Genomic DNA, 23,730 nt, shown 5'->3' on the forward strand with positions numbered 1-23,730 from the left:
CCTAAAACTGTAATAACAAATGGGTGCCTGCATTCTAAGTCCTGGGATTACATATTGCATAGCTGAGAACTCCTTTTAATAGTTAATTCTTTTTAAAAATTTATATTTGCCCTGGTAGGTTTGGCTCAGTGGATGGAGCTTTGGCCTGCGGACCAAAGGGTCCCGGGTTCGATTCCGGTCAAGGGCATGTACCTTGGTTGCGGGCATATCCCCAGTGGGGGGTGTGCAGGAGGCAGCTGATCTATGTTTCTCTCTCATCGATGTTTCTGACTCTGTATCCCTCTCCCTTCCTCTCTGTAAAAAATCAATAAAATATATTTAAAAAAATAAAATAAAAAATTTATCTTTATTGTTGAAAGTATTACAGATGTCTCCTCCCCCCCATTTACCTCCTCCCCCCAACTCCCACTCCCTCTACCCTCCCACCCCCAGGCCTTCACTGCACTATTATCATTGTCCATGGGTTATGCATATATGCATACAGGTTCTTTGGTTGATCTCTTCCCGCCTCCCTCTCCCCCTCCGCCTCCCCCTGCCATCTTCAATTCCTCAGTCAATTCCATGCTTTATGTCTCTGGATGTATTTTTAAAAAAATATATTTTATTGATTTTTTACAGAGAGGAAGGGAGAGGGATAGAGAGTTAGAAACATCAATGAGAGAGAAACATCGATCAGCGGCCTCCTGCACACCCACTACTAGGGATGTGCCCGAAACCAAGGTACATGCCCTTGACCGGAATCGAACCTGGGACCCTTCAGTCCGCAGGCTGACGCTCTATCCATTGAGCCAAACTGGTTAGGGCTCTGGATCTATTTTGTTCATTAGATTTCACATATAAGTGAGATCATGTGATACTTGTCTTTTTCAGATTGGCTTATTTCACTTAGCATAATACTCTCCAGGTCCCTCCATGCTGTCTCAAAGGGTAAGAGATCCTTCTGTTTTACAGCTGCATAGTATTCCATAGTGTAAATGTCCCAAAGCTTTTTTATGCACTCATCTGATGGGCACTGGGGCTGTTTCCAGATCTTAGCTATTGTAACTAGCACTGCTATGAACATAGGGGTGAATATATTCTAATTAGTGTTTCAGGATTCTTAGCATATATGCCTAGAAGAGTTGACGTGGCTAAGTGCACATTTCTCTTAATTATTACAAAGTTAAACTATTTTTATTTTTATTAAAAAATTAAATATATATATATATTTATTGATTGATTCAGAGAGAAAGGGAGAGGGAGAGAGAGATAGAAATATCAATGAGGAGAGATTGATCGGCTGCCTCCTGCATGCCCCACACTGGGGATTGAGCCAGCAACACAGGCATGTGGCCTGACCAGGAATTGAACCATGACCTCCTGGTTCACAGTTGACCCTCAACCACTGAGCCACATCGGCCGGGAACAGGTTAGACTATGTTTAAAAGCCTAGTTAGGTCCTGGCCAGCTTGGCTCAGTGGATAGAGCTTTGGCCTGTGGACTGAAGGGTTGCGGGTTTGATTCCGGTCAGGGGCACATGCCCGAGTTGTGGGCTCGATACCCAGTAGGGGCTGTGCAGGAGGCAGCCAATCAATGATTCTCTCTCATTATTGATGTTTCTATCCCTCTTTCCCTCTCCCTTCCTCTGTGTAATCAATAAAAATATATTAAAATTAAAAAGAAGCCTAGTTAGTAATACTTAAATAACAGAAAATTTTCTGCTAGTGATAAAGGTTTTGTTGTTACAGTTTTAGGCTACTGTCAGTGCAATTCACTAAATTAATGCTCTATTGAAAAATTTTAAAATTTCCAATTTGCTGTGGGCTGGTACTTTAATAAAATATAATAAAACTGAATTACTAGAAAAAATGAAATATGGGCATAGAAATGATAAGTCCCAATGTTTATTACTACCTAACAAACTGCAGCTGGGTCAGAGAGAACCAGAACATCCAAAAGAAGGCTCAAGGCTCCACAGCAGCTTACATTGCTTCACAGCTGGGCCTCATCTGGGCACCTCCAAACCCCAAACAAGGAAGAGAAATCTGTAGATCTCTCCATAGCTCCTGCTGGGTAGCCTCAGGCAGAGGCTAAATTAGCACCTCCTTAGGGATCCAAGAGCCAGTGTACCCAGTGGTCAGAGTGGGATCATCCAGATTACAACTCCTCAGATCCATAAGGGACACACTCAGGGGGAAGACTCAGTGAGCACCAAAGCCCCACTGAAGCAAGTCTTGCCCCAGAAGGGTGTCTCCAGCACAGAAGTTCCCCCACCATAGACATAGCTGATTCTCACAGCCAATTGGCCTGGAGGTCAATTCCTCCCAGTGATACCTACAACAATCAAGGCTTAACTACAACAAGACTGTGCACAAAGCCCACAAAGGGGTGCACCAAGAGTGTCCACCTCAGGTAATTGGAGAGGCTGAGCCACTGGGCCCTATAGGACACCTAGCACAGAAAGCCACTCTATCAACACAGGGAAGCATAAAAAAATGTGGAGACAAAGAATCAGGTCACAAATGACAGAAATGGAGGAAAGCAAACTACTGGATATAGAGTTCAAAACCACACTTATAATGTTTTCAAGAATTTTCTAGAAACCGCCGATAAATTTAGTGAGACCTTCAAGAAATCTAGTGAGACCCTCGAGGATATGAAAAAGGACCAACTAGAAATTAAGCATATACTGACTGAAATAAGGAATATTATACAGAGTTCCAACAGCAGACTAGAGGATTGCAAGAATCAAGTCAAAGATTTGAAATACGAAGAAGCAAAAAACACCCAACCAGAAAAGCAAAATGAAAAAAGAATCCAAAAATATGAAGATAGTGTAAGGAGCCTCTGGGACAACTTCAAGCGTACCAACATCTGAATTATGGGGGTGCCAGAAGAAGAGAGAGAGCAAGATATTGAAAACCTATTTGAAGAAATAATGACAGAAAACTTCCCCTACCTGCTGAAAGAAATAGACTTACAAGTCCAGGAAGTGCAGAGAACCCCAAACAAAAGGAATCCAAACAGGACCACACCAAGACACATCATAATTAAAATGCCAAGAGCAAAAGACAAAGAGAGAATCTTAAAAGCAGCAAGAGAAAAACAGTCAGTTACCTACAAGGGAGTACCCATATGACTGTCAGCTGATTTCTCAACAGAAACTATGCAGGCCAGAAGGGGGTGGCAAGAAATATTCAAAGTGATGAATAGCAAGAACCTACAACCAAGATTACTTTACCCAGCAAAGCTATCATTCAGAATTGAAGGTCAGATAAAGAGCTTCACAGATAAGAAAAAGCTAAAGGAGTTCATCACCGCCAAACCAGTATTATATGAAATGCTAAAAGGTATCCTTTAAGAAGAGGAAGAAGAAGAAAAAGGAAAAGATGCTAATTATGAACAACAAATACACATCTATCAACAAGTGAATCTAAGAATCAAGTGAATAAATAATCTGATGAACAGAGTAAACTGGTGAATATAATAGAATCAGGGGCATAGAAAGGGAGTGGACTGACTATTCTCGGGGGGGGGGTGTGGGGGGTGCGGGAAGAGACTGGACAAAAATCGTACACCTGTGGATGAGGACAGTGGCGGGGGGGGGGGTAAGAACAGAGGGTGGGGTGGGAACCGGGCAGAGGGGAGCTATGGGGGGAAAAAGAGGAACAACTGTAATAATCTGAACAATAAAGATTTAATTTAAAAAAGGGAATAGTTTGTACAGTAAAAAAAAAAAAAAAAAAAAAGTGAAGGAAATACCTAAGGAACATATATGCATTTCCCATTGACATAGATAATAATTGGTAAAGGTGAAGGAAGGGGGATGTGGGGGAGGGTGGCAGTGGGCAAAATGGAGGCAGGAGGGGGGACTCCTGCAATAACGTCAACATTAACAACATTTTTTAATTTAAAAAAATCCTTTGAAGCTTGTTTGGCCATTAGTTAGTTAGGGTTATAAATAAGTAAATAACAAATTTTACTTCCCTAACTTGATTAAAATAAAATAAAATAATAGCATAAAAATACATGATTGCATTTCCTCAGATTTTTGTGTATTACAGTTGGGAAGCTAACCTGAAAATGTTTCATGTTGTGATGTGGCCCTAGTGCTCGTCACTTGTAGGCAGCAAGCACTGCTGTGACACTCCATGTGAGTTCAACAACATACCACCTCATGTATAGTCTGTTCTACTGGAGGAGTCCAATAAGCATTGCTTCGATTACATAGAAATATTAAATTGCTTTAAAAGTTTCTAAACATGTATTTTAAATTTCTGTACTTATTATGGTTTGGTAACACTTTGTGCATCACACTTGAATAGCATTGTACTGCACAGCGCCCATGGTTTATTAATTCCTATCTTTTGTTGGGGACAATCATCTCCATTCTTCTGCTTCCTTTTACATCCTTTTAACTAAGTGGACAGTAGTCTATGCTTGAAAAGAAAACAATTGTAAGGAAAATGCAGATAAGGCAGGGTCTATTTTCTTTGACCTTGTCTCCCTTTCCTCTATCTCCATCACATAGATCTTCCAGGGACATTCTAGGCACATCGTCCACAATGGTCTTGTTTCATTGGATGACTTTTTCTCACTTAATTAATCACCTGTCTTAGGGTTGGTTTAGCTCATTTCTGTGTCTCTAGAAAGAAATACTGCTGACATTTTTGTAACAAAATCAAATTAAGTAAAAAAATTCTAAGTCACAGAATATTATACAAGAATGTCCTAATTTGATTTTTCAATGGAAGTTATGAGAATGATAAAATCTGAACATGAACAGTAATAAGATCTGAGAAAATTTCATAAATCTGCTCATCTTTGGAACTGTGTTATTGCTAGAAAATGTGTCTAATTGTTGGAAATAATGTGGCAGAAATAGAAAGGCCATTAATTGTTTGTTTTTAAGAAAAGCCATTATAGGTAATTAGATTTGAAATGGAATAGCAAGATATAAAGAGGGAGTATAGAGGTGGAGTATGAGGGAGATAATTAAGAATGTTGCATCTCTTAAGGATAAAAGATTAGAAATGAAAGCCTCATCACACTAAATGCTGTGGGGAATTCACCAATTTAATTTTTGCTCCGGTTTTTCTTATACTAGAAATTATCCAATAAAAGCATATTAGACACACTCAAGTCATGCAATTTTGATAAAATAAAAAAGAAAGGGAAGAGTGCACCATTTTAAATATTAAATTAGAAGCATAACTTCTTTTGAATTAGTAATTTTTGTGCCATCACATTTGAAAAGATTTTTATCTCTATGGTAACCATGCAGAGAAATACACCATATTCATTTCTATCAGCTCCCAGTGAAAAGTATTTTAAGCCCATAGTAAGTTAGCAGTATACCATATAAAAATTTATAACTATAATCACAAGGATTTATTGATAAAAGACACAGGCAGGACCACTTATCTGGTAAACTGGTCTCTTGACATTTCCTAGCCTGGGAATTATACTTAATTAGCATGCTTCAAAAATTTTATATCATTTGAGAAAAAATAAATGACAATTTACAGAATATGTACAGAGCTATAAAAAGTGAAAATTGCCAAAAGCAATAAAGATAAGAACAATTTAATTTTGGCAATATTTTACTCTGACATTACTTAGATTATACCAATAAAACTAAGTTTTCCAAGAAGTTAGAACTGTATTCTAGCAAAATGGATTTATAAAACAAAATAAATGAATTCAGACAAACGGCTGATAACAGAAATGTTCTAAGATACCCTTGATAATTTACAAAAGAAAGAGGGCATAGATAGAGGAGGTAAAGAGAAATGCCTACATTTTCACCAGCTGCTTCAAGAATCTAGGAAAAGTCTGAAATTGCAGCAGTAGACCTTTGCTTCTCCAACTGCCCCACCCCTCTCCACCATTTTCAAGTTTGCTTTCTCTACTTCTGTAATTCTCTCTGCTTTCACTTGACTAATGGGTCTTGCTGTTCATGAAGGAAGAAAGCAGTAGCCATCAGAAAACTATGAACAGTCTTGAGACTGATGCCTGTTAAGAACAGCAAAAGTTTTATTGAATTATATCTACACTGAAAAATTCTTTCTGTATGAGATGAATATGCACAGAGCTTTGATTCCTACTTTGCCCCCTAAGTGAGTGGCCATGCCCCTTTTCTCCTCCCATGTGTCCTCAAGGTAGAGGTGCTGATCCATATTTACACGTGTGCATTTTCTAACCTTCGCTGGTACTTCTGGATTATTATTGTTTCCTGTTGCTTGCACCTTCAGTTTCTCCCTACTCATTGACTTCCTTGCCTCAGTTTACCAATGTAGTCAATTACCAGAAAAAATATTTTCCTTAACCTCTCCAAATGTGATCTGATGCCAACTCTCTTTATACCCAGCTTCTGAAAAGAATAGTCTCTAATCCCCCGACTTTCTCAATACTTACCTCAATTCCCAAGACCTAATCTGTAAAATGTCCTATCCATCTCTGCGCAGAGCAGTGACTCTTAGAAACCAGCTTCATTCAAGATCACTGATGGCTTTGCCTCATACCCCAACCCCTCTGATGCCTGAAGCATTTCCAATCAGTTGACCACCTCTCCCCTTTCAAAACTTTTCTTATTTCTCCATACTTTTAACATTTTCATTCACCTCTCAACCCGCTACTTTCAAGGTTCTTTTCTTTTCTTTTTTTAAAAATATATTTTATTGATTTTTTTTACAGAGAGGAAGGGAGAGGGATAGAGAGTTAGAAACATTGATGAGAGAGAAGCATCGATCAGCTGCCTCCGGCACACCCCCAACCAGGGAGGTGCCTGCAACCAAGGTACATGCCCTTGACTGGAATCGAACCTGGGACCCTTCAGTCCCCAGGCCGAGGCTCTATCCACTGAGCCAAACCGGGCAGGGCTCAAGGTTATTTTCTTAGTTATTTTCTTTCTGTAGTCTCTCTCTTGGCCATTCTACCCACGTGAGTGGCTTCAATTATCACCATAAATTGATGATTTCCTAATAGTAAACTCTGTCCCTTTCCTTATGATCTTAATTAAGATTTTAAAGGGCTGGCACATTTCTATTTGCAGATCCTTTCAGCAGACCTAATGCTAGGCTTGGAATTGACTCCTCTTCCCCCAAAGAATGTTGCCCTCTAGGGTTTTCTACTTTGGTTAAAGCCACTATCACAATTTCAGATTTGATATGTCAGTAACCACTTTTTCCCCCTGTTAATCATCACCCGAGGATATTTTTCCATTGATTTTTGAGAGAGTGGGAAGGAGTGGGGAGGGAGGAGGGGGTGACAGGAAGAGACAGAGAAAGAAACATCGATGTGAGAGACACACATTGATTGATTGCCTCCCACACATGCCCAGATGGGGGCCAAGGATCAAACCTGCAACCCAGGTATGTGCCCTTGACTGGGAATCAAACCTTGACCCTTCAGTACTTGAGCCAATGCTCTATCCACTGAACCACACTGGACAGAGCAGTAATCACTTTTGATACATAAGTCCATTGCCTTGTCTCTCTGCTCATTTTTTTCTCTGATGTCTGTCCCATCTTGTCCCATTTCACTCTGTTGTTTACAAATGTGACCTGATTTTAGCCTTTTATTATTTACTGATTAGACTAAAAGAACAGTTCTGTCATCTACTCTAACGTAAATACACCCCCTCTCTTTTTCTCTCTTGGTGGTGAGGTTAATATTATCAAAGTTTTCATTATGTCTTTACTTCCACTTAAAAGCAGCCATTGTGGATGCTGCTTTGGTAATAACAGGGATAGTGTTTTATTCTGCCTCTGGTGCAGATGTTATTGGTGCCAAGTTTGGTTGGTACCCAACTACCATGGTGTTGGCTACTAATGACTTCTGCCTGCACCCCTCTGCCTTAGTCTACAGGAGCTGGAGATACTGAAATGGTACTTCCCCTATCCCCACCCAGTGTGTTTTTGGGTATCAAAGCCTAGCTCCTTGCTCAAGGTAGGATAAAATCTGTGATGCTTCTGATTGCCTTGTGGGATCAGGCTGAGACTAGACTTCTGAAACTACATTTTTGCCTGCATTATTCCTCCTCCTTTTTCTTCTTTTCTCACCTTTTTTTCAGGTTTCTTCTATAAATCATGTGCACATGAATTCCATCTTAGATTATCCTTTTAGGGAAACCCAACCTAAGTCACTTCCATGGTACCTCATACAAAACAGGCACTAAACTTATTATGTAAAATAAATTACATGTGTTTTCAATAGCTCTACTTTTCCCTGAAAAATGAAATATACCATATTGAAAAAACTAAAGTACTGTCAAATTAAACTTTGAGAATTCTGTGCTGTCACCGAAAGTAGCTCAAAATACTATGAAACTGCACAAAATTAAGGTCTTATATTATTTATTAGAAACATAATTTGCTAGCTTTCAAAGTCACTAGGCCATAAAATATTTCAAGTTCCAAATGTTTTGCATTTCTGAAAACTTATGTTAGTATTTCCCAAATTGATTAATAACATGTAATTATTGGTTTTGGCAGCCACCCACACATGTACTCACTGTGTCCAAATGGATAAATAGCTTTGTACTTGACATTTCCAATGGTAAATGTACCACGTAGCCACTTACGTCTTCAGTGTGGTGTACTGAGTAAAAATACGGATGCAGGAGTATTAGCATATCACCACTGTGGTGGAAAGTGTCCTCTCCTTTTCCGTTCTCTTTAAGTGTTTGTGTGGCTTAGTAGGTAATATTTTGTCTCCTTCAGAGAACACCTGTTACCAGGGTGCTTTCAAAGTGTTTGTGGCTTAATCCCATTAGATACCAGAGGGCTGAATTATGATGAAACATAGATTTAGATGAGAATTTGAGTGATTTGCTGGAAGACACAAATTAACCCAATCCTACAGCTGATAAAGAGCAGTTCTGACTCCCATCCCTGTTCCCCACTGATTAGGCAAGGCTGGTTCCCAACTGGTGCTGCCAGAGAAGCAGGCCATAGGGACATAAATTGCATTCTTTACAATATGTGGAGACCTGGACAGCGCCAACAGGACCTATGTACATTGTTCCTTATAATGTGCGGCCTTAATTAGAAAATAAAGTAGCTTTGGTTACATTCTCAATATCCTCCATTTTAAAGACATGCAAATCTAGACTTTGGTTTGGGACCACAAAATAAAACATGGTGTTCCTTCTCACATAGAAAAACTAAGACATGAATAGCCCTGCAGCCTTGGAGAATGGCTGAATGTTTCGGGACCTCAGTTCCCTTATTTGGTGGACTGGAGTGACATTACAGTTCCCTTTCATCTCTAACATAAAAAATGTGATGACCCCGGTATGGGCCTTCCTCTCAGGCCCCTCCCTCTGAAGTGGCTCCATTCTCCCCAGACCTCAGGGCCTGGGTGTCTCCAGTTGGAAGGACTTCCCAAGAGATGGGATGCTATTTCCACAGCAGACACCAACCCTTAGGTCTGTTAATACAAACAGGCCATTCAGTGTCAGCATTCTATTTGAAAAACATGAAACATTGCCTCTTTACTAATCCAAATAACAGAGATAGCTTATACAGCTCTTCTGTTACACAAATAAATATTCATTTAAATGAGTAAGAACCCTAGCTCCTTACGGCTTAACACCTTATATATGTATTATTGAAACACAAACATTGGTTGTCATCTTTTTGTCGTGGTTGTTGTCACGGCCTTTCCAGGGTCCTTTGTCTTCTGTTTCAAGGGTGCTGCAGAGACTCACTAATTAGAGGGAAGTTTACCACGGTGGACCACAGGCACACTGTCATTAAATGGCTGTGATATTTAACTTGATCTAAGGGATGGCCTACTCTCACAAAGTCTGGGCTGCATCTCCCACGGTGTCTCTTTTTCACCAGTTCTAATTAGAGTGAGCTAGCAGTTGTCTCCCAACATCTTGTTCTTTTGATTTATTGTTCCCACCAGTCATGGAGTGTGAGGCAAAAGGGGAGGATTCTTGTCCTTGCTCCACAACTACTCCCTGGTGGACACTTGTCTGACATTAACATATTTTAGCTTCTTTCCCTTCTTCCTGCCTTAATCCATTACTTTAGAAGCTATGTTTGAGGCAGCTTTGGGGACACCAAGCTAGAATGAGCAGTAGTGTCTGGGTGGCAGGACATTAGGAGAAGATTCTGAAGTACAAATTTTCAGGTAAAGCAGACCGGTGTCATTCCTTAAAATTTTGTCCATGTTTTCTGAAATTCTGATTCTATATCTCGAGGGACATTTAACTGACAAGAACCCTGAAATGCTATTAAGAAATTTCACAAATATTAAATCACACCTAAATATGTGACACAGTAAATGGTGAAGTCACATGCTTAATACTAAATCACATGCTATTTGGGACCTCATCAGTTAGGACTAGCACAGGAAGGTAATTTGTAAATGATCTATTTTTGCTCTGAGAAATGTATCATATGACAAAGGGACTAAGACTAGTATGTAATTCTTCTATTCTATACTGATTTCTCACTTAATCACTGAAATGAGGACTAAAACAATGGAAGCATATAGGTGACTTCATACACACATACAACATATAGCACCCAAAGCACATAAACAAGAACTGAGTAAAGTCAGGTTACAACTATGTATAACCTGTAAATATGATATATAGTGACACAGATACTTATAGTGTTTCAATGCCTTACATTCCTAGTACAAATGGTACTTCATACAAAGAAAATATAAATGCAAAATAAATCATTATATGATTTAAGATATGATAGAATTTATACTACAGTTCATTTTTTCTCTCTAGGTGGCGAATTTAACTCAATAAGAGTTTTCTCAATTATATAAAATCACCCTTTCATTAAGTATTAATTTTAAAAGTCTCATAGGTAAACTGGAGATAGCTAGATAATCCTCAATGATGAGTTTCTAGAAAGTCAACAAGAGAAAGCCAGCAGTATCAGCCATTAAAACAATAGTGAAGGTTCCCCAAAGTGAGCTTCGAAGCTCTGCAAAAAGAAATGCAGTGATAATTGTAGATTTGATCATTTTTATCTTCTGACTCTCATTAGTTTTATAAATTCTAGTAAGGTATTGGGGGAAAACTGCAAATCTCTTGGGACCTGAACAGGGTACACACTTTCCCAGTTACCCATTAGAAATGTCAGATAGGATCAAAGTTGCTATCTCTTGTAAACTCTCAAGGCATCCTCAAGGAGACAGCCTCAGGAAATTTCATAGGAAGTAAAGTGGAAATTTAAAACATGCAATAAACATGAATTACTCATTGTTGAATTAAGAACCTCTAAAATGTTACATAAAATATGCACATTTACACATTTATATATGGATCCAAGCAAAAACGATGCTTCCCATCCCCCCCCTCACCCCTGTTCTACCTAGGACCAGAGCAGAATTATTATTTAAAACAAATTTCCTGTTAGCAATACAAATTCTTGGTACAAGGACATTAGTCATAGCTTTAGTGAGTGAGCAGAGTTTTTGTATATGCTCACTGTGCATTTTACAGGTCAATGTCAGTTTTAACACATAAAGATAGGAAAACAATATTCTATTTCCCTCTAATTAGACTGTGCAACTAACCAAATTACTTTCTGAGCTGAAAATTTATCACTGTTCATTCTTTTCTTCATAAGGCTCCTCCCCCAAATTCAGGCCCATGTAAAAGAATTTAATTGCAACTACAGAGAATTGTTAGTGATTCTACCAGCCCCTGAACTTGCTTCATTGAAACTCTGAGGTCATTTTATGGCTGTGGAGTTAGCACTGTGGAATAAGCTATCCTAGAGTGAGAAGAAATGCTTTTATACTATTGGGGGGGGGGGCAGTCCTGACCTGCTTTACTGGCTTGCTCTGTTCTACAAAGCCTTCACTGAATATGGGTAGGCTATCTGGGTAAAATTTCACTTGAAAAAGATATCAAGTCCCATAAAAGCAAATAAGCTTAAGGAAAATTTTGCTTAGATGAGTTCTATAGCATGTGTTGATTTCACAGAGGCAGTGATTTTGTTGTCCTTTTTCCTAATGAGACTGATATAACTCAGGAATTATTAGAACATTATTTATATTACTTGTGTCTTCTTAGATAAAGGATATAAATCAATCCAGAAACAAGCCAAAAGAAGAACAAGGTTTTTCCATGAACACTTGGTGAATTTATACATGATCAGCACAATGCATGCACTAAATAAGCATTAAGGCCTCAGCTACTCCACGATGAAGACACCAATCCTCATCTCTACTCCTTTAAATTAAAATTTTTTAGATATTTCATTTTATTATGAAGCTGGATCAACACTGGGCCTCATAAAGCTTCTGGGGTATTAGAACATGGGGGAGGACATACAGAGAAAGTAAGAATTCAGGTAAGAGTTCAATAAGATGGGTTCAATGGAGTGGGAGTGAAAACAGTCAATTTACTTTATATAATTTTCTTGGCCAACTAGATATTCTCTTTAATCAACTCCTACTACTCTGAAGTTATATACTTTTCCCCTTCTATAAACAGCTTCAGATCACTAGTCTTGGAATGAGAATCATGACAACAGCTAATTCATAACCAGCACTCTCCTTCCAACAACTCTGGGGAGCAGGTAGGGTTATTACAATCTATTTTCTAAATGAGGACACTGAGGCACAGAGAGGGTGAGGAACTTGCCTAAGGTCACACAGCTAATGAGTGGCAAAGCTGGGACTTAAATTCAGGCTGTGTGGCCCTAGAGCCTAAACATCAACCCCATGTTGCTCATATCCTAAGAAGCCAGCAGGCCTCCCATACTTTTGCAGGATTGACCATCAGATTCCTACCTGTCGAGGAAATATCACCCATTCCTTTGCCATTAAGACTGGGCTGGTGTGAAGGGACACATCTTGTAAGGGTGAGAGCTACCTATGTTCAGGTTCTCTGTGCTATTTAGAATGCAGGGAATCCTGACCCCCAGACACAGGCTTCAAAGCTGGCTTCGAGCAAGCACTTCAAAGGAAAGTAAAATATGCACAAAAATGTTGGAAGGAGGGTTAGTTGCCCTGAAATGAAAAAAAAAAAAAAGAGAGAGAGAAGGGAATGGGAATGGCTGAAGAGGAAAAAAAAAAGGTACAAGTATAGAAGCTAAATTGAGAGCATGGTAGAGGAATTTAAAACTTAAAAATTCTGTTTAGGACCCAGCAACAGAAATGCAAGAGTGAGGTGTCATTTTGGTCCAACCAAATAAATTTCTGCTTGTGGAAGTAAGTAGAGCTGATTCACCAAATGTTTGCGTGAGGTTGTTTTTTGTTTTTGTTTTTTCAGAGACTTAGAGCGATTTTTATTAAAAAGGCCATGGTAGTTTTATACCAACCTTAAAATTAAGATTATTCAGTCATGCACTTTATGTAACTATAAAGGAGAAATCCAAGGTTATGTTAAAATAAAACTATTTTTTTAAGTTTTGGGGGATTCTATTAGGAATATTAGGAAATCCTATAAGGAATCTATATCTTCGAGGGAATGTTTATAAATGCCAGTTCTTTTGAGATGTTCATGTAAATGTCAATGAATATGCTCAGCTCTGAAATTCTTCACTTTTCACTAAGATACTTTTCTGGGGTGCCCTCTAGTTCCTGCCCTTATCCCTCCACCAGATTTCCCACTGATGCCTCTCCTTCCTCACAATCCACCATTTCTCTCAAACCTTTTCTTATAATTTATGTTTCCAACTAGAGGCCTAGTGCATGAATTTGTGCATGGGTGGGGTCCAGCTGGCCTGCCCCAATTGGGGCCAATTGGGCCCGGCTGGCTGGAGGGAGGGGATGTGGGAGATTGGCCAGCAGGATCCGCCCCCTACTGGGGTGGGGGGGGCCGATTGGGGGCAGGGCTGGCTGGGGGGAAGGGCTGTGGTGGTTGACAGGCTGGCCCTGCCCCCTGGTCAAACTCCTAGTCTAGGGGACAATTTGCATATTAGCCTTTTATTATATAGGATGCTCTCCTGATTATCCAACTAAAACCTCTCAGCTGGCACCAATTCCAACCACCTCTTTTCTTATCCATCATCTCTATGTTACAAATTTAAATCCTATTGAGCCCTCCTTGCATCTTGAACCTCTCTTCTGTTGACTTATTGGCCCTACAGTGTCCTGGCCCTCTGTCCTCATGACGTTTTCTATTATAAACTCCAATGAATGTAAAAATTACTGGCCTTACCTTTAAGTATGTGTGTATGTATATATATTCACACCCACAAATATATTTCTATGCCTAAAAGAGCTGAATTCTACCTAACTCTTGCACAGGGAAGAAATAGTGGCACTAATATGGACCTAAATGTAAATATGGAAGCATGCTCATTTCTTAAATTAATTAAGCTTTCTTTCTTTCAAGTAGCTTATAAAGCAGATTATATCACTGAGAATATTTAAAAATAATCATTTGTAAATGTGGATAATGTCAAAAATACCTACTTGTAGCTACCTTTCCTTGATAAATAGAACACCTGTAAAAGACCAATAATAGTGACAAACCATGCCTAACAGCAGCTTTAAAGTCTGTTCTTGCCAAACTGGTTTGGCTCAGTAGATAGAGTGTCAGCTTGCAGACTGAAGGGTCCCAGGTTTGATTCTGGTCAAGGGCATGTACCTTGGTTGCGGGCACATCCCCAGTAGGAGGTGTGCAGGAGGCAGCTGGTCGATGTTTATCTCTCATCGATGTTTCTAACTCTATCCCTCCCCCTTCCTCTCTGTAAAAAATCAATAAAATATATTTTTGAAAAAAAAGTCTGTTCTTTAGTTTCTTACACTGTGTCACTCTTGATAGAAGAGAAAATAAAGGTAATATAAAATGATCTGGACTCTGCATATTTATAAATGGAGTAAACTTGCAGAGAACAGTGGTTGAACTTTATAATTTGAATACATTACTCCACAATTATCATGAAGAATAGATAAGTTTAATTTATTCTTTAACCCAACTTCTAAAATGTAAGCTTTGCTAGGGTACAATCTCAATTTCAAGCATTATTATTTTTTAAAAAGCCTCATTCAAATGTTTTATTTATTTTAGCTAGTATGACAAAGACTCTCATAATTATCTTACAGGCCAAATTAAAAAATGTGGGTGTGAAGGAAGTAGAATTCAAATGTATTTGTAAGTTATTTGATTATCATGTCACAGGATATCAATGGTAGACCCTGTTCTAGTCAGGATTCATTAATGATTTGAATGAGTACTTAGAGGGGAAACTCATCAAAATTTGAGTATGTGAAACTGGGAGCTATTTCACTGGGGGAACAAAACAAAACTAAAAAGCCCAACTAACAGAATGGTATTATGGACTAATCCAGAAGATGAAATTTTACAATGACATGGATCAATTTCTACTCAGTGATTCAAAAAGGCAACTATACAACAAGATGGGTGATTATATGACTTGGCAGGATTTTTCATTAAAACAAAAGAAGAGGAACTGAATTGACCACGTCTGTACGTGCAAAAGTGCAGACCCTTAAAAATCTGTTAAGAGGGTAGGTCTCAGGTTAAATGTCCTTCTCACATGCACATGCACTCACACACATACATGTACACACATGAGCTATGCCATCTCAAATTACTTAGGAAGTATAAGTGTTTTTTTTTAGTTAGAACTGAAAAATCTGTTTATTATTATTTTCTAGTTTATTGAGTTATACTTGATAATTAAAAATTGCACATATTTAAGGTGTACATCTTTATGATTTGATATATAGTTACATGTTGTGAAACATTCACCACAATCAAGCTAACTTAATCCAGCCATCATTTCATATTTACTTTTTTTGTGTGTGGTAATAACACTTAAGATATACCCTTTTAGCAAATTTCAAGTATATGATACAGTATTGTCAACCTATGTTGTACATTAGATCTCCATAACTTATTTATCTTGGATAACTTAAACTTTGTATCCCTTAACCAACATATCTCCAAATCTCTCTCCCCACCCCCACTAATCACCCTCTACTCTCTGTTTCTATTAATTAAACATTTTTAGATTTCACTTATAAGTGAGAATATGCAGTAGTTGTTTTTCTGTATCTGGCTTATTTCACTTAGCATAATGTCTTCCAGGTTCATCCATGTTGTCATAAATGGCATGATTTTCTTTTTTAAAAAAAAGCTGAATAATATTCAATTTTGTGTGGAAAATATATATCTTTCTTTATACATTCATCTGTCAATGGACATTTAGGCTGTTTCCAGATCTTGGCTATTGTGAATGGTGCTGTGATGAACAAGAATAAATATCCCTATATTATCTGTAGAAATTATAACATTTTGTCTTTCTGATAATAGCCATTCTAGTATATATGACATCTCACTGTGGTTTTGATTTGCATTCCCCTGATGAATAGCAATGTAGAGCACCTTTTCATATACCTGTTAGTCATTTATATGTCTTCCTTGGAGAAATGTCTATTAGGTCATTTGCCCATTTTTAAATAGGATTATTGATTTCTTTGCTACTGAGTTCCTTATATATCTTGGATATGAATTAGAGAGTATAAGTTATCACTAAATTTCCAGGAAGGAGTAGTTATTAGAAGGAAAATGTTCCCTGGATGCTGAAGACTGCATTTAATTCAGAAACAGATGCAATATACACCTTGGCCATCACTGTGAGAACACAGAATAAGAAGCTCAGAAATTAACTTCATAAGGTCATTTCATCTAGTTCTCTGCCCCAATGGGTTAAATGCTTAAGAGAGCCTCAAAGCACAGATCTAAGATAGGAATTTTTATCACCAAGACTATTTAAATTTTGATTCAGATAGATTAATGAACTCTTAAATGGAGAGGGGCTAGAGAGTTAAAGGGGAAACTACTGTACATATTTGTGCTGCCAATCTTGAAAATATATAGAATTTTCTGAATTGTCTCTGTCAAAATCTCAAATTTCAGCTCAAAACTCAGATTTCAGCCTTCAGACAGTTGATACTCTCCTTATGCCTCTCTGCTTGCTATATTTTGGGTTTATTTCGATTAGTGTCAGAAATAAGTAACCCCTGGATTAGCAATGCCTGCCAGTTGTTCCAAGTTTACTTACCCTCTGACCCTCTTTTCCAGGTGGACCTTGGGGGCCTTGAATCCCCAGGGAACCCTATGAGGAAAAAAGGACACATGTTAATGGCCTGTTTCATGTACACCTGCCTCACAAAGAATGTTGTGAAAATTAATACCTACTGTACTGTTCAAACAAAACTTTTAAAGTGATTTGAGCTCTTTCAAGATTAGACTATGTAATATATTAATAACGATGAACTGTCCTACTCTGAATAGTCTATCTTTATAGTTAACTCCAGAAAAGAAAAAAGGTGACTCGAAACCTGGTGTGAGGCCCAATGTTCACTGCCAGTGAAAACTCCCACATGATCAGAACCATGTTTCACCAAACTAATGTTTGCAGGCAGAAAAATATATACTTAAACACTATAAATAATTATATTTTCAGTGGAGAGTAGCTCTGTAAGTATCGCTAAGAAAACACATGGTTATGAGAATGGCTTCAACATATGTCTATTCATAACATTTAATTTTTAGTATCATAGACATTATTTAATACTTTCTCATAATTTTGCCAAGTGGTAGGGAAAATAACCATTTGTTCAGATCATAAAAAAGGCCCAGGAAATGCCTGTTGTTGTTAATCTGAAAGTTAAGTCTCCTGATTCTTACAGATAGTTACTGTTACACAAAAATTCCGATTCATCATGACACTCAAACTGCTGGTTATATAAAATCTTCAGCAGTTACTGCTAAGTTGTTACCGCTCTGAAAGCTCATTCTTAGTATCTCCTGATCTTCCTCCTTCCTTATTCACCTGCAATTGTGGGAGATTTAGGCTCTTTTTCTCTCAGTCCACATTCTCTCGTCAGTGGGCTTTGAATTCTCTAGGCTAATAATTCTAAGATTTATAACCCAAGTTTATTTTCTGAGCTGAAGATCCACATATCCAATGGATATGCTTGACCATACCCATGGTCTCCTCAAGCTCGTGGGCATTCAAAGTTTGGCATGTAAAACAGCGGACTTAGGGCCCTCTCTCAAAAGTGAGATCTTCCAGCATTCCTCAACTCAATAAATCCACACAACATCCTCTTGTGCTCATTACAAAATCTAGAATGCATCCTCCATACATTCCTGTCTCAAATTTCTTTTTCACATCCAGTGACCAAGTCCTTTTAATGCATTTCCAAAGTATATTTTGGATCCATTTATATCTATTCTTAATACTCCCATTATCAATTCTTGCTTGCTCATCTGTAAGAGCTCCCTCGTTGACACTAGACACAGACTCACCATTCTCTACATCACAGCTAAATTGACCTTAAGAAAACCCAGCCTGAACTTCCCTGACTTTCCACATGAAGAGACGGTTGCCAGTTTCACAGTCTCACAGTGTCTTATTCTTGTCCTTTAAAGTACTGGCCACAATTCATTTAAATGATTGTTCATGCAATGATCTGTTTCTCTCAGAAGACTCTAAGGACCATAGCAAAATCTGTGTCTTATTCATCATGGGATGTGCCTATTAATGTCTGAGTAAAAAATAAAATTCATATAAGGAAATCAATTAACTGCTTTTGGGTAAAGGCAGCAATTTTGAAATGATTTTGCAAATATTTGTGATTAATTGATCATCTATTAAATGACTTAAATGGCTTGAATAAATGAGAAGTCTATTACTATATATTCAAACAAACCTGAAATCACCTTCATTTTAAAAGAAACATTCTATTGTTACCCAATTTAAAAATAATTAGGATTCATTTTTATAATATGACCTTTTTATTTAAAAGTCATGGATACTGTTAAACTAAAACATCAGATGTGCTTGTGATGACCTATTATTATTTATCATGTATATATACAATTTTTCCTTTTTTCATAAAAACTAAATTTTCAAAATGTTGTAAAGCATAATTTTACTATCTAATTTTATTTTGAATAGAAAAAGGTTATAAACAGGTTATTTTATTTTTTTCATTCAGTTAGGTTTCATTTGACTAAAGTTGTCAGAATTTAGTATGAATTGTTGAAACTAATTTTCTAAAAACATTAGTACAAAAAATTCTGCACATATCACCAACCCACAATATTCCCTATAAATCTTTCAGACTCTTCCATAAAACATTAATAAAGTGTAGGTATTTATAATTTTCAATTCTCTTATCTACTTTGGAAAAAGTTACTATTACAGGGATATATGGAGCCTATGTTTTATTGATTTAGGCAAGAATAAAATCCTGGGAATGAAAAAAAGTTCTTTTTGTTGCTATGAAAGTGTTATGTAACCAAGGAAAGTTGGCTTATTAGGCCAACATAAGGTTGGTAAATTCCTAATGTGTATAAGAAAACAAATGCTGAAAACCAAATATAATAAGTATTAATTACAATATAATTACAGGGAGTTGTGTCATTATTTACAAAAAGGACATAATCTTGGCTCTAGATTAAATGCTTCCTTCTTACCCTTAGGAAACTATTATAATTTCATGAATAGTCAAACTTATATATAACATTTTTGACATCCATCCAAATGCTGACAGCCCTTTCAGTGTTTTTAAACACGAGCCACTAAAAAATACACACACCAAACATTCATAAATGGAGTACAATTAGTTCTGAGCCACATAGAATAAAAGTTCTACTTCCTTTACTTTCTGAAGAAGTTACATAACAAAAGCTTACATAATGTAAAAATATTAAAATTGATTTAAAATGTATTCAGGAGAGTAAAAATGATATATGAGAACGTTTTGTGAGCAATGTCCAAACAGTAAGATAAAGTTCAGTCTCATATATAACCCACTTCTATGCCTCTTGGATCTTTGTGATTCTGAATCCTCCCTTCACCTTTAACCTCTGCTAACTCTAGGACCTATTGGAAATTATTTTTAATCTCCAATGGATTATTCACTATTTGAATTATTCATGACCAATTTTAATCGTAGCCACATTGCATTAATGTTCAGAATATTTTTGAGCTACCCTTTATCAAATATTAATTGAAATTTACAAAGAAAAAGTATATGATATTGTCATTGGTAAAGCACAGGCCAACCAACTGCAGAAAAATCATATTTTTTACGATGCATTAAAATTTGGTGATGATTTATTATTTAAATTACCCAGCTCACTACTCCTCTCATTTAGTAAGGTCTGAAAATGGACTTACTTACCACATGCTATGACAATTATAGATACACTGAAGCTCCAGGTTACTAAATTAAACTTGGGTACAGCTCAGCATTTGTCTCAGAACTCTCCCACAATTCATTCTTACTATGGCCTTGTAAATGCCATTATGCATGTATTTTACTTATTATTTTAATTAACTAAGAGTTCTAGAGGATTACTTATATATTTGTTAATTAAATTGGGGTGATTTTGGTTAATAAAATTATATAGGTTTCAGCCCTGGCCAGTGTGTCTCAGTGGTTACAGAGTCAGCCCGAGCACCGAAGGGTCTTGGGTTTAATTCCTGGTCGAGGGCACTTACCTGGGTTGCAGGTTCAATTCCTGCCCCAGTCAAGGCATATGTGGGAGGTAACCAATCCAATCCATGTGTTTCTCTCACATGGATGTTTCTCTCTCTCCCCCTTCCTCCCTTCCACTCTCTCTAAAAATTAATGGGGAAAAAAATCCTTGAGTGAGGATTAACAAAATACAACAACAAATTATATAGGTTTTAGGTATAAAATTATACAATACATCATCTGTATACTGTATTGTGTGTTTACCTCCCCAAGTCCAGTCTCCTTCCATGACCATTTATCCCCTCTTTACCCTCTGCTACCTCCCCCACCCTCCTTCCTAGAGGACAGAGGATTATTTTTTTCTGTCTTCTACCACACACAGAAGAGACTCAATAAACACCTAGTAAATTGAAAGAAAACAGAGATAGAATAATACTAAGTGGTGGTGGTAGGGAATAGGTTTCTGCTGCCCATATAATCATATTCATTTTCAAAACTTGGACTTGGACTTTAATACCACATTGGAGAGCCTTCAGTCTCCTCTTCATTCCTCATATAAAGTGATCATTTCATTCTCTGATGCCTCACAGTTAGTTTATTTAAGAATTATCATTTACCACCTATGACATCGCCTCTGTTATGAAACTTATTTAAATTTCTGACCACTACTTGAGATTTAACAGATTTATACCATTTATCTAGTTAGAGAATCATATCTTAAGTAACTTTGTGCACATGGCACACCTGCATAATGCGTACATTATTTTCTTTGATTTAATTGGCGAAGAATAATGCCTATCCATTTCTTTCTACTTTTTCCATCCAGTTAGTCTGCTATAAAAATAACTGTAAGTTGGTTTATTCCCAAATTCCACAAACGTAAAGATTTATTGCTTTTTGGAAAGAGAAACTTGAGAATGTATTTAGGATAGTCATGATGTAAACATCTGCATGTGTCTATCAGGCTTTTTTTTTTTTTTAAGTGAAATTCTGGACAATAAAAAAATGTTGACCAATAACAGAATTCATGAGGCTGTTATCTCTTTGGGTTAGGATAAAAATATGCACAAGCAGTCCAATCCAGCTAAGCCATTCTAAGTTCCACTGGATACCTATTACAGAGGGTTCCATTTCACACAGCCCTCTCTGGAAAATAGGCTGATTATTTAAGACAGACCAGGGAAGCTCCTGTAAATATTTAACTGGGAAATTACTTAGAATTAACTGGTTCAGAACATAATTTTGAAGTGTTTAACAAATACAGCAGATGTTTAGTAGAGTTAATAGGGTAGATTAATTGCATGTGAACACATCTTCATTTGTGAAAAGAGGCAAGCTATATTCATAACTTCTCAATAAAAGAAAGGAGCTGAAGTGAACAAGGAGAGTTTCATTTTAATGTATTATTTGTACTCCCTTGCCAGGAATGTTGAGGAACATATGATACCTAAAACTGACTTCAACAAAAATGTTATGCAAGTAAGTGTATTTTAACTGTTATGATTATTGCTTTAGAATATGCTTCATAAACTTGAAACATAAGATTAAGCAAAAACTGAATAAATTCTTAACATGCCACTAAGGCATTTTCTGTGTTTCAAATAGAGTGTATAAAATTAAAGTAGAAAACAGACTTTATCTGTTTTTATAGAAAGTTTCATACTTTAATATGAGAACAATGGGAACAAATTTTATAAGTTGGAAACATCAGAACAGACTACAAAAAACAAATAAATAAAAATATAAAAGGCATACAGTCCAGTCATGGGAAGAGATTTTCATATCAGTTCCGAGAAGTGGCATTTAAGACTTTATGCTTGTAAATTAAAGGAGCAACCAGTTTTATGATATTTCACAGAAGTATAATGACACAAGAAAGAATTTCCCTCAGGGTGTGTAAGTATTCAGAAAGAGAAATTCTATGTTATATTTCAAAAGCCTATCATTTTATCATAAGCAGTTGCAGTGCATGCTAGGAAATAGATGTCTTTGAATAAAGAACAATAGAATCTCTTCCATATACTGAAAGAAGCCCTTCAAGCCTGTCTAGTAACACTCACAAGAAAAAAAATAAGAACCGTCACTAGAAAGAATACTCTATGAAATATCTGTGTGGACAGAAATGCTTCAATCATTATCATTTACAGTAAATAGGTTTCATAACTAGATGGACAAATTTACCCTACCTTTGACAATTTAAAAAATAGAGGTCATTTGTAGTGCTTTCAAAACTTAATTTCATTCTAAAGTCCTGGCAGCATTTTAAACATGAGACATAAATGAATTATGGTCCCATGTGGATGCAGGGATAGATTTTAACAATAATCTTTTTCTATGCTTTTTGAACTCAGAAATCACATTTCTTTTTGTTATATAGATTCTGAAATAGCAAGTCCTCAGTCACTACCGATTCAGTCAATTAAACTAAATGTACTATAAATTAAGTAATAGAATATATAGTCTGTAAATTTAGATTTTGTACTTTCCTCTAACAATGATTTTTGCCCTTATTTGAGACATTCCACTTCATAAATTGTATATATTCTTGGTTCCTTTCCACTTTCCATATTATCTAGCATAATGGACTGCATTTAGTAGGTGTTAAACGGATGAATGACTGCTAAGATTCTTATTCTTTACACTTTTCTTGGTACTTCTGCTGTAGTGAGAACATTAATTGTCATAACTACAGAAATTCTGATGTAGAAACTTACATTATTCATCAAAGTAATTCAAGTATAATTCTTATACTTCTATATGGATAAGTTTGTCCTTCATGAGAGGAAGAAATAAAACCTGAATTCTTTGATTTATCTCACAGTGAGGAGCATTAACTACTTAGTTTTTGAAAAACAACATGAACTAAAAAGATTAAAGCATCCCACCAAACCATTTATTAATAAGAAATAGAACCAATCAAGTTACTTAAAATGTTATCATTTAAAATAATGTAGTTTCACATTTGGTAATTATTCTTGATTTACTTTCATTTATTTGTCATAAGTAATTTCACATTTTGGTCATTTCATATTTATAATTATTCTTGACTATGAAAAACTGTAGATTTGCTTTATTTTGATGCTAACCTAATACATGAAGTCATTTGATTTCTGTGAACTCAAAGATCTGTTGACAAGTAAAAAAAAAATTGAAAGGCTATGGTCTGTCAAATCTATTTGTATCATGTCTTAATGATTTATGAGGGAGAATATATATGATTGATTCAGTTTTAATGATTAGTCTGATCAAATAACAGTCTGTATTTCTGGACTGGATTTTCTACAGGTGAGTGGC

The 23,730-nt window shown here is 36.7% G+C and overlaps 1 protein-coding gene across 1 annotated transcript in view; it reads right to left on the minus strand.

The window, feature by feature from the left end:
- Window positions 1–23,730, minus strand: part of COL19A1 (collagen type XIX alpha 1 chain) — a 302,649-nt gene that overhangs the window by 124,879 nt on the left and 154,040 nt on the right. The window contains exon 16 of the mRNA XM_070418310.1: window positions 17,004–17,057. Within this exon, the coding sequence (XP_070274411.1) occupies window positions 17,004–17,057 (54 nt within the window). The remainder of the gene's footprint in view (window positions 1–17,003; window positions 17,058–23,730) is intronic.

The sequence above is a fragment of the Myotis yumanensis genome, unplaced genomic scaffold (assembly GCF_028538775.1).
Source record: "Myotis yumanensis isolate MYYU_CA2020_CCGP unplaced genomic scaffold, mMyoYum1.0.hap1 SCAF_6, whole genome shotgun sequence".
Lineage (NCBI taxonomy): Eukaryota > Metazoa > Chordata > Mammalia > Chiroptera > Vespertilionidae > Myotis > Myotis yumanensis.